The 15,813-nt window shown below is 32.4% G+C and overlaps 4 protein-coding genes across 4 annotated transcripts; all 4 read left to right on the forward strand.

The window, feature by feature from the left end:
* The first annotated feature begins 1,517 nt into the window (after positions 1-1,517).
* LOC133178569 (uncharacterized) lies at positions 1,518-4,343 on the forward strand. The gene is made up of 4 exons (XM_061313286.1): positions 1,518-1,700; positions 2,324-2,450; positions 3,216-3,368; positions 3,502-4,343. Exons 1-4 carry the CDS (start codon positions 1,563-1,565, stop codon positions 3,756-3,758), a joined length of 675 nt encoding a protein of 224 aa, XP_061169270.1. The 5' UTR covers positions 1,518-1,562; the 3' UTR covers positions 3,759-4,343.
* Positions 4,344-5,104: 761 nt separating this feature from the next.
* Positions 5,105-7,485, forward strand: LOC133178576 (uncharacterized). The gene is made up of 3 exons (XM_061313293.1): positions 5,105-5,410; positions 6,129-6,281; positions 6,380-7,485. The coding sequence occupies exons 1-3, from the start codon at positions 5,158-5,160 to the stop codon at positions 6,598-6,600; spliced, it is 627 nt and encodes a 208-aa protein (XP_061169277.1). The 5' UTR covers positions 5,105-5,157; the 3' UTR covers positions 6,601-7,485.
* A 1,301-nt stretch (positions 7,486-8,786) lies between these two features.
* LOC133178584 (uncharacterized) lies at positions 8,787-12,557 on the forward strand. Its single transcript, XM_061313304.1, has 4 exons — positions 8,787-8,947; positions 9,377-9,503; positions 11,196-11,348; positions 11,685-12,557. The coding sequence occupies exons 1-4, from the start codon at positions 8,801-8,803 to the stop codon at positions 11,933-11,935; spliced, it is 678 nt and encodes a 225-aa protein (XP_061169288.1). The 5' UTR covers positions 8,787-8,800; the 3' UTR covers positions 11,936-12,557.
* Positions 12,558-13,220: 663 nt separating this feature from the next.
* LOC133178592 (uncharacterized) lies at positions 13,221-15,576 on the forward strand. Its single transcript, XM_061313317.1, has 3 exons — positions 13,221-13,518; positions 14,124-14,276; positions 14,389-15,576. The coding sequence occupies exons 1-3, from the start codon at positions 13,272-13,274 to the stop codon at positions 14,601-14,603; spliced, it is 615 nt and encodes a 204-aa protein (XP_061169301.1). The 5' UTR covers positions 13,221-13,271; the 3' UTR covers positions 14,604-15,576.
* The last annotated feature ends 237 nt before the right edge of the window (positions 15,577-15,813 follow it).

The following is a 15,813-nucleotide window of genomic DNA, read 5'->3' on the forward strand; positions in this document are numbered from 1 at the left end:
ATAAAACTACCCTACAAATAGTACTCTTTAGTGTGCAGTGTATAGAGCTTCCTTAATATAATAGTTCGACCAATCAGCAATTGTTTCTTGTAAATGACGTTATATACGTTCGGGATATATTTTGACTCTTGAAAAACACAAGTAAACAAATGTAAGATAACATGTCATTCTATAAATAGTTATAGTGTCATCCAATCTTAAGTTGATGTCCAAATAAAGTGACCCGGAATCTTTATTACAGATGTAGATTTGCATCCTAAATAACAAGTAAACATCGCTAGATCCTCTTGTTAATTATTCTCTAAAATCTTTTTATGTTTGTATTGGAACTTTTTATATCTGTCAATGACGCAATCTGTGCGTATGTGGTAAGATTCGAGATCACGTGACGTAAACATTCCCGTCTTTTGACAGCACCATGGACCAAGGCTTTGTTAGGAGAGTAGCGGATCAGAAACCCTTGGCTAGTGAAGATGCATGAGACCGTATAAACCGAGGTCCCGTTCCGCAGTAGGTGTACTGAGTGCCGAGTAAGGTCAAAATTTGCAGCCCTCCACAGGCATGTGGTAGAGTCTCCATAACGAGTGAAAAATTCTCGAGAGGGACGTTAAACAGCAAACAAACAAACAAACACCATTGCAACTTTGGCACAGGATTGATTTTCATACTGTCATTGATTGTAGATGGTCAGTTGATTAAATAGTGATTTATGGACATTATCTATAAAAGAGATTGCCGGGTTTTATTTTGAAGATATAAAGGGACACCATAAAGGAACTAAGTTGCGCTGTCTCTTGGTGTGCTTATTGGGTATTCCTTCTATGGACCTTTCAATGTATGAATTGACTGTGATCTACGCCAGGATATAGCGGACACTTAGCCGAGCACAAATAATGGGCAAAAATAAAAATTCTCTCCAGAGTTGGTCATCCGTATTAAAATTATAATACATTTTTATGTATGTAAGCCTTGCCTGTGTTATTTCTCGATATTTAGGACAAACATTGGAAAGTGAAAAGTCTGGTACACATAATTCTGTATTCACTAACTTTACAAGATATAAACAACTCTGATTGTATGTTCTTTGAAATGTGAACAAAATGATTTTGAATGCTACTGACATATAAGAGACTGAAAAATTGTAGTTCTTCCATACCTATTCTGAGTAAATTACATTAACAAAATTCTTTGCATTATATATACTCACCATGTGTACCTTTTTAAAAAACAAGGATAAAGTTATGTTTCGTTAGATAATACGATTAAACGAAATTGAAAAGAAATAAAGAAATTAACAGTGCATGTTTATTTTGCCTTCCAATGCATATGCAATACATGTAAATACTCAATTCAAACACACTGGACTTAGCCCGTTTTGTTACCGAAAGTCATGATTTCCGTTCCAAAACGGGCTTTGTCCAAAAATAAGAAGCGTATAATCGAATGATTTCGTGCGCGAGTTCTTTTACCTGATAACCTTCACATCCCTCTCTCACCTGAGTGTATGGAATCTTCCATAAAAATATGCCTAAAATAGAGTAATAATTTACCTCGCCATAATAATGAACCGAGTGAAATGTCTTTTATTGTTTTCTCTTATTCTTAATGTGGTTGGACTAATATTTTTTGTGATTGGATTTTCTACGCATTTTTGGTTGGAATCGGACAAAAACTACCGAACTTCCTCGGGATTTGAAAGCGTAGGTATTAATTTCTGTGTGGGTCAAAAATGTCTGCCTCAGGTGTACAACTGTTACTGTGTTATTAGATTTGACTGAATCATGGAATAAGCTTGTTGTCGTTATAAGTCTTTTAAAACGTTAACCATTTTTTGATATATTTTATTTCGAAAGAAATACCAGTAAAATAGAACATGAAATGCATCTCTGTTTTTGGGGAGGAGTTATTATTTTTTATGACAGTTGTAAATTTCAAATGACATAAACATGGAATATTCACCAGTTATCACAGGTGATTGGTACGTGACCCTCCAGGGCTTTCATGAATCAAGTTTATTTTTCCTCGTCATTTAAGTATTCTCAGTCGGAAAAACATTTGTATTTATTATACACATAGATCATATGGTAATAATAGTATATTAACGTACGCTTTTTATGTAAAATGATATAGAGAAAACCTCCTCCTCTAAGATGGGTTGTAATTCCTGAAAAATCATTTACCAAGCATTGCAGCACTTCAAAGGGTGATAATACCGACAAAACCGTAATGTGAAAATAAAATCTCATGATAAAGCTTGTTGAAATATTATGACATCGCTAATTCTCATTTGCCTAGAGTAACATAGTTTTTCTTACTTTTATAGCTGGGCTTATGGGAAGCTTGCTTCAAAGATTTTTCTCATAAGACAAGTTATAACGGGAAGCTCTATAATGGTTGCTGGTGGATGTTCTCATACGAGTATGAACCAATCAGAGAGTGGCTGAATCCACGTAAGTATCGAGGAGTATAGACCAGAAAGTGATTGAATCCAAGTCATGCATAGTATGGCTGAATCCACGTAAGTATTGAGAAATGAGTACATGTCACTCAGAGAATTACTGAATCCACGGAAGTACAGATGAGTCCCACCGTATTATGCGTATGAAGGAATTAGAGAGTGACTGAATCCACGTAAGTATAGAGAGACTGACCGTATTATGAGTTTGAGCCATTCAAAAAGTGACTGGATCCACATAAGTATAGAAGAGCCCGACCATCAGAGAATGATTGAATCCATTTAAGTATAGAGCAGTAAAGAAAGTATTTAGTCCGAAATAGCAGGGACCTATATACTAACGTTAGTATATAAGTCCCTGGAATTGGAAATAGGTAGCAGGTTGTGGCAGTTTGTGTTTAGATAATTATAAAAGACTTGTCATTATTCATTTTCTCTATATAAAAGGATCACATCTAAACTAAGGTATAATTTATGGACTTCAAACTTTAAAAGCATATCCTTTAATATGATTACATGAAACATATTTTCAGCACCAAATTATAGTTTATTGCCAAGAGATCACGTGCACATTGTACATATTTTAAAGACAGTCCGATGGTGAAAGAAAAAATGGCTTAATCAGTTTATATTAATATGTATTTCACATATAAATGCCCTTCTTGTTTACTGTCAGTTACAACATGCAATATTTAGAAGTTAATTTTTTTTTTTAATTTTACGAACCCTTTTGAATGATCCTGGGTTTTTGTCGTTTTAGCGTGGTTGGTTGCTATCCAGGTCTTGATGACGATTTCCCTCCTCCTTCAGTTAGTGGGAGGGATCATGGGCGTGCTGGTGTTCCTAGGGGTGTGTCCCGGAGCTGCCAGTTTCCTCGCACTCTTATCCATAGCCATCATGATCCTTGTTTCGGGTACTTATCTATAAATTTTAGCTTATAATTTATCATTAGATTGCCAAAATATCGATTTCGTTATTTCCTGCCTTGGAAATGTACTTGTGGTATGTTAAATAAAGATAATTCTAATATTCCAATTATTTTACAGGTGTAATTTCAGCAGTTTGTTTAATCTTGTTTGGTGTCAAGTCCGACCAACCGGAATTGGAAGCAAAATGGATATATTATCCAGAAAAGAACTTTTTATCATGGTCATTCGCCATGGTAGCGGTTTCTGGATTTCTGTCCTTGTTTGGTTCCATGTGTGGCTTTGTTGCCGCCATGACAGCGAGACTAGAGGATAAATATGGCGAACGCCCATCATATGACGGACACATGCTTCGGTCGCAACCAACTGTTTACTGAATCCACAAAAATAGCACCTCCATATAAGTGATGGATAAATAATCTTTTATACATTATACATGTGTATATTTTTTTTCAGTTAATGATGTTAAAAGTTTTATTCGTTTTTTATATTGTTGATTTTTTTTTTATTTTATCCTTACGTAAAGGACAAACATTTATTTCGATGCTGATGCCGTTTTATAATGATATTTACTATAAACAGCGAGAACAACGAGTGAATGTCAGATCACATTTTAATTTTCTTAAATTTAAGCTCCTTTAACGACTTTACTTTTAAAAAATTGAAAAAAAAACAATGTATGTCAATAACAAAGTTTCTTTCTTTAAAATATGTCAACACAATGAGTCTACACGTGTAGACTATAAAACATAGAGGATTTTATGACTGTTATTGTCCTTTTTGCCAGGTACACGGACCACGTAATTTCAAACATCTCATAACATCATGTACATGTAGTTTCATAGCAAAATATGCATAATTTACATCCTTTACCATATTGCCATTGTCACATCTTTATTGGAGTTTTGTATCATCGTTCAATGAATGATGTTTTATTTTTAATAAAATATAATACAAAAATATATTTATTCTTTTGGGGTTTTTTTTACTTACGTTCTCAGCTATTCAGCTGCCCTGTGTCTTTCTTACACAATGCTAGATTACGATTGACTACAAGTATGGAGGAAACCAAAACCTAAAGAAGCTAGGATATTTCAATGAATACAGATAAAAAATTTCTCCGAGCTTTCAAGTGTATTATAAGTACTAAATCTTATGACTTTTCGATTGTGTAGGTAAATTGAACAGGCTGTTACCCTTTCAATACTTCCATGTTATCTTGTGGTCGTCTTGGAAACATTGATGGCTGGGAGAGTGTCTCATGTCTCCTCTTATGTTGCTTCTCAATGTTCAGGAGATATTCCTAGAGTATACATCGCAATATCAAAATCTTATAACGTTAAATAAATGCATAAAGTTCTCAAGGGAAATTGGATTAAATTGTTATTTTTAGTTCAAGATTAGAATATTCGGCACAAGTGACATTTTTACTGGAACACCTTTATGAAAACAGACCTAGCTTGCACTGATGGTCCTTGATTTTCTAGATATATTTTATAAACAAGTAGAAATTACATGTATTTTTTCAAAAATTTCAAAATATTGCTTTTACTAAAAAAAAAAAGAAAGAAAGAAAATAAAAAGCCGACAAGTACAGGTATTTAAACCTTTTCTAGTAAATAACCAACTCCATTGACTTCTAATTATATATAATAAACCGTCCGACGTACGACTGATTGTGCAACTATTCTTTCATTTTAACATCCCTTGCTGAGGTGAAAATGGACTCGGCCTACCTGTATTTACATCCCGTTTGACTTGTCTAATAATAGCGTCATGGCTAATAAGGCCAGTAAGCTTGTTTTGATTTCTCTCTTGGTATGTTCTGTTGGCATCGTCTTCTTTCTTCTGAGTTTTGGGACTGGGAATTGGCTGGAAGGTGGTAATCAAGGTTTCCTCAGCATGGGATTGTGGGAAGCCTGCTTCAAGAACTGGCGTTACTACAAAGACCCTACGCAAAACCAGTACGACGGTTGCAGATGGATGCTGTCATCTGATTTTGATGATATCAGGGAGTGGATTTGGCCGAGTAAGTATATGGAAACATCGTAATGCCAGCAACAACTTAATCGTTTGATATGCAACGTACATTGTAGTGTCCTGTTCTATAGTTTATAAACAATTGCTGGAGGTCATGGCTGAACATAGATTTAGGGAGTAGTTATTAAATTTATCAATTATAGTTATCTACAGTTATCATCACATCTACATTTACGTACAGAATATAACACTTTGTTGGGAATTATGTAATTATTATAGCTAAAAATACATGTATTTGGAATGTGGAAGTAAAAATATAAATGTCACATTCTCTCCCACAACTCTCTCTCTCCTCGCAACGTCAGGGGGTCCTGAGTCAACGCATTGCAGCTGGACCCCTGACAAAGTTCATTCCAAATTTTACGGGCTGACTGAAGTGACGTCTTTCGGGACAATTGCAAATCTTGATTGTTTTTCTTATCTCTCAACCAATCACACTGATAACCAACTTATAACACGTGCATTTGAGGTGATTCCTTTCTGTTTAACCTTTCCCTCTACTTATGAAAACTTCAATTTGATTGGTGCTTCTCAATGAGAGAAGCAAGCCCGAAAAAAACGAATGATCTTTGTCAGGGATCCTACGTCAACTTGTTGACTAAGGACCCCTGACCTTGTGTCTCTCTTCCTTCTTCTACAAGTTATATTATAGTAGTCTTACTATGATTGCAATAATACAAGTGATATAATTTCCTTTCACTTTATAGCATGGTTGCGGGGAGTACAAGGCATCATGTGTGTCTCCCTGATTCTAGAGATTTCTGCAGTTATTGTCTACGTCGTCGTTATGTTTCACATGTTACGACAGAAGTACTTTTTCATCATTCTTTTGGGCACCGCAGTGGCAAACATCATCTCAGGTACGCATAGCCAACAGAATACGCTTTCGAGTCCATCTTTCCAATTAAATTCTTTAAATATTACAGTTTGTCTAATGCTACTAGCATTGTCTTTTCAGCGTTTTTCTGTTTCGTGAGCATGATCGTCTTTCACATCAAGGCCCTTAATGATCTCAGGTGGATTGAGAATAACGAAAAACATAACCAAGGCTGGTCCTTCTACATCCTCATACCAGCCATGTTTTGTTTCGTCATTTCCGGTTTGACAACTTTCATGTCCGCCTGGCGTTTCCGAAGAGATGCAAATGATCGGCCAGTGGCAATTCCGTACCGGTCTTGAAAATGTACAAGTCATAGTGCGATGTCTCATTGCCAGTAGATAAAATGTCTGGTACGTCGCTAAATGATTGTAGTAGGCTGCAGAGCTATGTACGTCGTAGACTCCGAACAGAGGCGATTAATTTTTTTTCCAGAAGCCAGTTGTATAGTTACTAAGACCAACATTGCCAGAATGTGGTGCTTTTGATCTCTTGTGCAACGTTTATTTTTTAACTAGATTGTTTAAGTTCTAGAAAAATATACGATTTTGACTTCTTTTAATTTTAAGCATGACAGTTTTGGTAGCCTTAAGCATATGTAATTATAATTACCATGTTGGCAATTTCAAAAACAAACGCAAACTTTTGTGCCAAACAGTTTATACAATATCTAACAGGTTCTTGGTAATAAACAATACAATACATTGTATCTGCAAATTAGTCGAGGAGAAACGAGGCAATTTGTCTTTTTAAAAGATTTTTTTTAATTTTTGTCTTTTTTAAAGCATTAAACTCAAACTCCAATGGTCCCGAAGGATATACAAAGTGATTTAGTTTGAAAGTGAATGTTATGCATATATGTATGTTTTATCTGCGATCGGTTTACAGGTATTAATTACCAATCCAGTTCCTTTTTTTATTTAATATTTATTTTTTCAGAAAGTCAGGGATGAAATTCTTTTCATCTGCATGTTTTTAAAAAGATTTTTTTTCTCTCGGCTGAGGGGAGGGGGTCCTTATAAACTTTGTCAGTAAATCAAGTAGAAATTTTTAAATCTTTGTGTTAACTGTCCACGATGCTGATTTGTTATGGAGTATATTTTACTTTTATAATGCATAATTGTGATAATTTATTTTGTGTGGGGTTTTTTTATATACATGTATAAATTGACTTATACATGTACATGTTTTATCAGAGAATTAAATGTTATACATCTTTGATGTTTATTGATAATAAATATATGCAAAACAGACAGTGTTTAAACTTTTTTTTAATCTTCATACACTTGAATACAAGTATGTCATCAAAAATACGGTAAATTCTTTCAAGTTAATATCATGTTGTAAATTTTGCATTTTCCTCCACCAAGTAAATTCAAAATTTACAACATGATATTAATGTACATGTATTTCTAATTCACTCATGAAAGGTTAAATTTTAAACGTTTATATAGTCTTTCATTACACTTATTTGTGAACGGATTGATAAGCTTGAATATAGGCGTTGATCATTTTAGTCGATGAGTCGGGTTTAATGCGTATTTTAACACACACACAGGATGCATATAATTTAGACTGTGTTGTCATATAAATATTCTACATGAGGCAGTTCTAAATGGATTTAAATTCTGATCATCCTTTAGCGCCGACTCAGGCTGCCTATTATTGATGTATCAGGCCATCTCCGCTAGCCAACCTCACAAACCCTAGGACTTCATTAGAGGATGAGAAACCCTTGGCTAGCGAAGGTGCGTGGTATCCTGAAGGTACATGTTATGTGTGCAGATGTATATTGCATTAAAAATAATAATGCATATGGTTACACATTAAGAATTAATTAAATATGCTGATCGATGTATCTTAAATTTATAATAAGAACATATATCTACACATGAAATTGAAAATATACCACCAATTAACTAAATGGAAGATTGAACTTCATTATGTGTTGTCCTATTGTCTGTTACTTTATCTGTAATTATATGCTATAATTAATATATATACGGACATCAGAATGTACTATTTTAAAAATGATGGTGATAGGTTTCGATCCATGCAAATATTTTAGGTAAATGTTACTTAAGGTCAAAGAAATAATTTATAAAATTCTCTAATTATATATCATTTATATTGACAACTTTTACCAATTTATATTTGATATTCATCCTATTCTCTAGTTTATTTGTTTCATAATCTCTCGGGTTTTTTTTTAATTGTTTCACTTCCATTGTTAAAGACGGAAACTTTAAGTGTACATTTATAATCTTTAATATTCTAATTTATTCATGTATTTATTTATTTTTAGTTGTTTTGTGTATTTTTATTTTATTTCTTTATTAATTATATTTTATTTATTGATTTTATTTTTTTTATTTATTTATTGTAATGAATTTTAAAAATGATACATTACTTTGACTCGATCTGTTCACCCCTTGTACCAGTTTGGACGCTTCCAAATTCAATTCTCATCTGTCAACTTCCGGTTTATCAGAGAAGAACAAAATGGCTACCTGGAACAGAGCGAGGTATCTGCTCATATCGTCTGCGGTGTTTATTTCGATAGGTTTCCTTTTCTTTCTCATTGCTTTTTCGACACCAAATTGGTTAGAAGCCGACGATAAATATAAATTAAAGAACGGATTTGTCAAGGTAAGCCATATCGAGGTGTACACAGGTAAACAGGAAATGACACTTACTTTGTTTATATACATTGTATGAGCATTTGCCTTTTTTTGCATCAAGGTAGTTTGTAAAAGAGAAGCTTACACTAAATTTGACAGAATTATAGAATAAGGAAAATGATTGATCAAGATCGATCGTGTTGTTATGTCTAAGTTGTCATATTTTTTTCTTCTTTAATAAACAATTGTAAATTTCTAAAGAGAATCATTTTACTCTCATTCTGAGCAAAAAGATTTTTGTAACATTTACGCACCTTACTACCTGTAAAATGTCTGATATTTATTACATGCAAGATTGATCATTTTCAAGCTATAATCTTGATTATTTGTAAATTCACTTTTATTGTATGTGTACTTGATACATGTATGTTAAATATTCTTAATTTTGTATTTTTAGTTGGGTCTGTGGACAGCATGCTTCAATCACTGGACATATTTTAATGATTACAATGGAAAGATTTATGATGGATGCTGGTGGATTTATTCATATGAATATAGACCAATCTTCCACTGGATTAATCCATGTAAGTGTCCATTAGCTGCAGAACTGTAGCTCTCTGATTGAGAAAATTCGGACAGATAAAGCAGAGAGCTAAAGATCCAAGCATTGTAAAAACTTTTGATTTAAGCCGCTGCTTTTTTTGTCGCTCACTTCAGGTGTTATTTCTTGTATTTTATGCTTTACCCGATTTAAGAATATGGTATCCGATAATAGGGCTGGGACGATATATCGAGATATCGATAATATCGATTCTTTGTGAAGACGATACGCATATCGATACATATGATGAAATATCGAAATATTGCAAAAAAAATTCTGACTGCTGTTTTTCTTTGTTTATTTAACATTTGGGGTTTAATATATAAAATAAATAAGCAAAATATAAATATAGATATGAAATAAATAATAATTAACACCACTTGAGTAAAATATTTTTGTTTTACAACATATAAACAACTATTTTGAATAAATTATTTTTTTTTGCAAAGAAATATTTTGTTTATTTCAATGCAAAAAAAGATTTTATAACCAATTAAACATATCGTGATACATATCGTATCGTGGCTCAAATATCGTGATACATATCGATATAGAAAAAGTTGTATCGTCCCAGCCCTATCCGATAATAAGCCATATATTTTACTCCTATTCTTGATACTTTAATTATTAAACCTTTCAACAGTCCCAAACAGCCCTTTATGGTTTTGGAATGTCTGTTTAAAAAAATCCCATTCCCACATCCCTGTTGAGTGTCGTGCAGAAATAAGTCTTTCAAAGAACATACACTTGTTGAAAAAAAAAAAAAAAATTCAGGAGGTTCAAATATCATGTATATTGTCAATAAACAAGACATTAAGTCAGTAAAAAAGAAATGAGATAAATAAAACTTAGGCGTGATATTACAGGATGACACCAACATGGACATTGGAATGAATTTTTTTAACTGATACTCCAAAACCACATACGGCCATTAGGAACCATTGGAAGTTAAATAAAGTATGAGGAATAGAAGTTAAATATATGGTTAATTAGTGGATATCATTCTTAAAATGGGGAAAAGCATAAAATACAAGAAATAATGCCCGAAGCGAGCGACACAAAGTGGCGGCATAAATAGAAGATTTTATAAAATCACTTAACCAGATTTCTGAAGCATAAGTCAAAATTGGCATAATGCATGATTCATATATCTTAAATTGAACCTTTCCTGAGAGACTAAGATATTGTTTGGTAGTTTTTATTTGATTGTAAAATATGCATTCCTTGCTCTACTGCTAAATTTTCGCATGCATATTTCAATTTACCATTATTTTTTAGGACAACACCCAAATATTTATATTCATCAACAAAAGCATTATAAACACTCAGAGTGGCTCCAGTCCATTCTCAAGTTTCTCTATTTCAAGTAAAAAACTCTGGCTTCCTAATTAATTATAAATACCCAAGTATGATATACATGTACAAGTAATACTGCAATTAATGTTACTTCAATTCTGCACTTAAATTCCTACTGCTAACTGGGGGTATTCAATACACTGTACGTGCTATAATTATTCTAGTTTAATACTTTCCATATCTCTTATTCATCACATAAAATATTACACATGTATGCCACCATAACTTGTAGTGAATTAATTGAATCTTCAGTGTTTCCTGTACCTTGAGATTTACTTCCATTATAAGATATGTTTTATGACCTATATACTTTTTGTAGCATGGTTCCTTTCTATACAAGTGATGATGACCTTGACCCTGTTGGCAGAGATTGTTGTCCTCTCCCTCATCATCTTGTTCATCCTTAACATATTAAAGGGCAAGAACAGCTTCGGGGCACTCATGTCTGTGGGGGTCGCAGCAGTGGTCTGTGGTAAGAAGACAGTAATGATGAGAAAAATGGCAAAACTGAACCAAAAAAAATATTTCTAAAATTGACATTTGATAATGAATGATATAAAAGTACTTGTTCTAAAAAAAAAAAAAAACAAGTGTAACAATTGAGTGTGATGTATTTTAAATCCATTACTTTCATGTAAGAGTGATTTTAAGATTATCTGCCTAGTTGAATAAAGGTAAGACATCAGATGTAGAACTTGCAGCATCACTTAACAATTTTAAGATTATTAGAAAAAATTATATAGTTTCTAACTAATATCTTCATCATGAAGATAAGATAGATTCTGACTTTTTTCCTCTATTTTCTCAGGTGTTGTGACAGGTATCTGCATCTTGATTTTTGGCACTATGTCAGTTGTGAACAGACAGTGGATTCAGAATCCAGACAAGAATTACCTGTCCTACTCTTTTGGTCTGATGGTCATGTCTGGGTTCCTCCTTGTGTTTGGGGGGTTCTGTGCTGCGTTCTCTGCCACACAGGTTCGCTTCGACCAGAAGATGAGTCAGGAGAAACCAAGATATGGAGGACAGATCATAAAACCCGCCCAACCAATTTATTAGTCCAGGAGTGCTCCATTTCTGACAATATCAACATTAACTTTGTAAATGGAAATATTCATTTTCTTGTTAAGAAAGTTGACCAAATATATGTACATTGATCTGCCATTTATTTGGAGAAGGATTTTTCCCCCACAATTCCTTGTGGATTGACGTTTATGATTTACTGTACGATAACAGGACTCGTTCATTGATATCATATACAGACAACTTCACAATTTCAATTTGTAAATATGAATTCATTACATCTGTCCATTCACCTCATTAACATCATTCATTAAATTCATGCAATGATACTTTCATAAGTTCATGAAATGCTTTTTTTAAAGTAATTGACATTTTAAAAATTCTATCAGTCTAATAATTGAAGTGCACTCATTACTGAATTTCTCTGTTATTATGAACACATTTCAATAATTGAAAATCTTTTGGACTAGTTTATAGAGTAATGCACTACAAGGTTTAAATATAAAGGATTTTTTTTCAAAAATCTGATATTTTTTCTAGATTCCATATTTACTTTTAACATTCATTTTTATTTCAAATTAAAAAATATTTGAATATATTATCACATTTAGCATGTCAAATTGTATTTTGCAGCTATTTTCAATTTCCATCCATCAACCTTAACTAAGTGTATTTTTACCCTCTGTGTATAATGTATATACATATATTTTATATAGAATTTTTACTGATCATAATGATATGTACTTGTACAATAAAAATATTTAAACAAGTAGTGATGTGTTATGCATTGTTAAATCATTATGCATGTTGTTCTAAGTAGTAATCAAATCAAAAATGTTTTGTTTTATGTCAACGTTTATTATAAATACTAATTCAGAATACATATAATAAAAATCACGACAGGTAAATTACCCTATATAAACCCATCATGTATAAATGACAAAGAACCTTTTTTTTTAAGTAGATGGATTTTTCCATCAAAACACTATCAGTGGACGGTTTGTCTTGATCTTAGGAGTCATGAAAAGTTTTGTATTATTATATCCATATATTCATAATTTTCAATATTTTGTATTTTCGTACCACTATTTTGATGAGGACTTGACGTGACGATACGAGTTATCTCCCTTAAATCGGAGTATAATAAAATTAGGCAAATATAATTATTTGCATGTAAACAAATAGTAAAGATTAAGTTTATGATTATTTAAATTTACTTTTATTATTACATATCAACAATTTGCCATTTTTGTGTGTGTTTCAAAACAACGACGCACCTGCAATGCTGACCACCCCTTTGATTTAAATTTGGAACACTCTCAGGTGTTGACATTCCAGGTAGATGATCTAATGGAGGCGATTTGAAAGCAAGATGGCGAAGTCGTTGATCGCCTTGGGTTTTTCGATTGTGGCGTTCACCTTTATGGTAGCGTCCTTTGCCAGTCCGTATTGGGTAGAATCATTTTCGAAGGCAGATAGTAGATTTGTAAAGGCGGGTCTCTGGGAATTTTGCTTTAATGATTACACATTTTGGAAAGACTACAATGGAAAACGCTACAAAGGCTGTTGGTATATTTTCTCCGACCAGTATCGAGTGATTTGGGAATGGCTATCACCACGTAAGAATTTTAACATATTTGAAACATTAAGATGATATAAAACGCAAGAATCCTAAATAAAACACTCGCAAATTTGGTAACTTAATTTCTTCCGGTATTTAACTAGAGTTTTCTCTAACATCCCTAGCGAGGTTTAGGAACATATTTCAGGAGATAATAATATTCTTAAGGACATACGCAACATAGTTTTGAACTTTTTTTCTTATTCCCAGTATAATTTAAGAGTTCCAATAATTGAAGTACCCTTTGTGTGATTATGATGCCTGGCAATTATGTACATCTCCTTTGAATTAATTATAAATTTTAGAAAATACCATCTAAAACTATATTTTTGTTCATAAAAAAAAAAAACGCAAGGATTTTCTTCATTTGATATCTGTTCAAAACGCCTGGTAATGTATGCTGATTTTTAATCTAAGATAAAGAACATCTGATGGTGCTATGATTTTAAATTAAGGATATCTTGGAAATTATTATCAGTGGTAAAGGTAAATTATAAAGTACATATACATGTACGTTGAATATAAACTTAATTCTAGATGGCATTGTCTTTAAAATTTGTGCATGAAAATGGAAGTATAATTTAAATTTTTATTCTTTTTTAGCCTGGTTTATAGTGTGTCAGGTCATTGCCAGTGTCTGCATCCTTTTCCAGTTTATTGCCACCATTATTCTGATTCTACTGGCCTTGAACTATTTCCCAATATATCTACATGAAGTTATATTAATGGGTGGCAGTTTTGTGTACTTTTTCGTTGGTAAGTTTACTGATCAAGTGACATAATTTTTCTCTTGATATTTCAACATATTTTATTCTGTATCAAGGAGAGAAGACATTTCACACTTTTATCTTTTTTTTTTTTTTTGCAGTTGTCTTAATTCTCATCCAGGCCATTATATTCGGAATCAAGAAGGAGGATCGACAGTGGGTACCCCGTCCGGATCAGAATTACCTCTCTTGGGCCTATGGATTTTTTATCATCTCGGCCTTCTTCACACTATTCTCTGCCATTGCCCTAGTTATGGCTTCACGGGAATTTAAGAATAAGTTAAAACAGGATTATCCAGATAGGCGAGAATACTAACCAACAAGCATTGAAAAACTTGACTTGTAATCTCAACTATGCAAGAAAATATTGATAAGTTGGAGTGATAGTTATCCATTTCATTCTTGTATATAATATTTCATTGCCATTTTGAAGTGTGTGAATTAAATTGTATGAAAGAAATGATTTTTTTTTAAACTTCCATATCTGTTGTATACATGACTATAACATATCTCTAAAGCCCTTTTGTTAGGACTTGTACAAATATGAATGTAGTAGACAGTGTATATGCCAATTTTAAAGGGGGTGGGGATTTGCTGTCTATTTTGAATAGTAATGAAACACTTTGAAAATTTTGTGCCAGCCAAAATCCTTCAACTTGTGATTTTTAATATATAATTTTGATTGAAAAGAAAAAAAAGAGACAAAAAATGTTACTGATTTTTTTTTTACGTAAAGGAAAAGAGCCACAGTATGTATGATATTAGAATGATTGATGATATCATAACATAGTTGTAAATAACTTCATCTTTTTGTAATACCTTGTTTAATATGTAGATATTATATTCACATTGTATTTTCAGACTCAAAATTGTTACATTTTAGATTTTTAGACACAGTGATCATGATTTATATTTATATATATTATTTTTATATTTATCCCTTCAGTCATGAAGTTCTCCTACACATGGAAGACACATGATATGCTATTTTTATAGAATGGCAATAATTCCCAGTTTTTCAGACATTGTAATTTTATTTTACAACATTTTTTTTTTTGAAAATGAAATCTTAATTACTTTTTAGAGTGAGTCAAGATCCTAACAGAAATGATCAATCTTTATGTATACTGATATTTCTCAATTAACAACGTTCACTGATAACATTTTAAATAAATAGATGATAAAGATATCTATAATTTACACAGAATTTATTCAGATGCCATATTTTTTATCTTGCATTTTATATTGATGTATTCCTCAGTAAAGATAATAAACAATCTTCTGCTTTATTGACTTATTAAGAAACTCTTTAAGACTTACTAAGAAACTCTTTAGGTACCCATGTTTAACGACCTTGAATCGTGCTAATTTTCATTGTTTAGTATACATCAGAGAAATCATGAGAGATAGGATACAGTAGAGAATATTTGGGGTACTTTCTTTAAGAGGCCATTGTAATTAAGGAATATATTTGTCTCTGCTTTTTAGTGTATATGGGAATTGTGTTGTGCTCTAAAGCCTATTAT

This window comes from Saccostrea echinata, unplaced genomic scaffold, assembly GCF_033153115.1.
Source record: "Saccostrea echinata isolate AGI-Se365-2 ecotype Australia unplaced genomic scaffold, CSIRO_AGI_Sech_v1 ptg000001l, whole genome shotgun sequence".
In the NCBI taxonomy this organism is placed as follows: domain Eukaryota; kingdom Metazoa; phylum Mollusca; class Bivalvia; order Ostreida; family Ostreidae; genus Saccostrea; species Saccostrea echinata.

Excerpts from the sequence above, each read along its gene's own strand:
- LOC133178576 (XM_061313293.1), top strand. The coding sequence starts at position 5,158 with ATGGCTAATAAGGCCAGTAAGCTTGTTTTGATTTCTCTCTTGGTATGT. Across the intron at positions 5,411-6,128 it reads CAGGGAGTGGATTTGGCCGA|CATGGTTGCGGGGAGTACAA; the intron begins GTAAGTATATGG and ends TTCACTTTATAG. Across the intron at positions 6,282-6,379 it reads AGTGGCAAACATCATCTCAG|CGTTTTTCTGTTTCGTGAGC; the intron begins GTACGCATAGCC and ends TTGTCTTTTCAG.
- LOC133178592 (XM_061313317.1), top strand. The coding sequence starts at position 13,272 with ATGGCGAAGTCGTTGATCGCCTTGGGTTTTTCGATTGTGGCGTTCACC. Across the intron at positions 13,519-14,123 it reads TTGGGAATGGCTATCACCAC|CCTGGTTTATAGTGTGTCAG; the intron begins GTAAGAATTTTA and ends ATTCTTTTTTAG. Across the intron at positions 14,277-14,388 it reads TTTTGTGTACTTTTTCGTTG|TTGTCTTAATTCTCATCCAG; the intron begins GTAAGTTTACTG and ends TTTTTTTTGCAG.
- LOC133178584 (XM_061313304.1), top strand. The coding sequence starts at position 8,801 with ATGGCTACCTGGAACAGAGCGAGGTATCTGCTCATATCGTCTGCGGTG. Across the intron at positions 8,948-9,376 it reads TAAAGAACGGATTTGTCAAG|TTGGGTCTGTGGACAGCATG; the intron begins GTAAGCCATATC and ends TTGTATTTTTAG. Across the intron at positions 9,504-11,195 it reads CTTCCACTGGATTAATCCAT|CATGGTTCCTTTCTATACAA; the intron begins GTAAGTGTCCAT and ends TACTTTTTGTAG.
- LOC133178569 (XM_061313286.1), top strand. The coding sequence starts at position 1,563 with ATGAACCGAGTGAAATGTCTTTTATTGTTTTCTCTTATTCTTAATGTG. Across the intron at positions 1,701-2,323 it reads CTTCCTCGGGATTTGAAAGC|CTGGGCTTATGGGAAGCTTG; the intron begins GTAGGTATTAAT and ends TTACTTTTATAG. Across the intron at positions 3,369-3,501 it reads CATCATGATCCTTGTTTCGG|GTGTAATTTCAGCAGTTTGT; the intron begins GTACTTATCTAT and ends ATTATTTTACAG.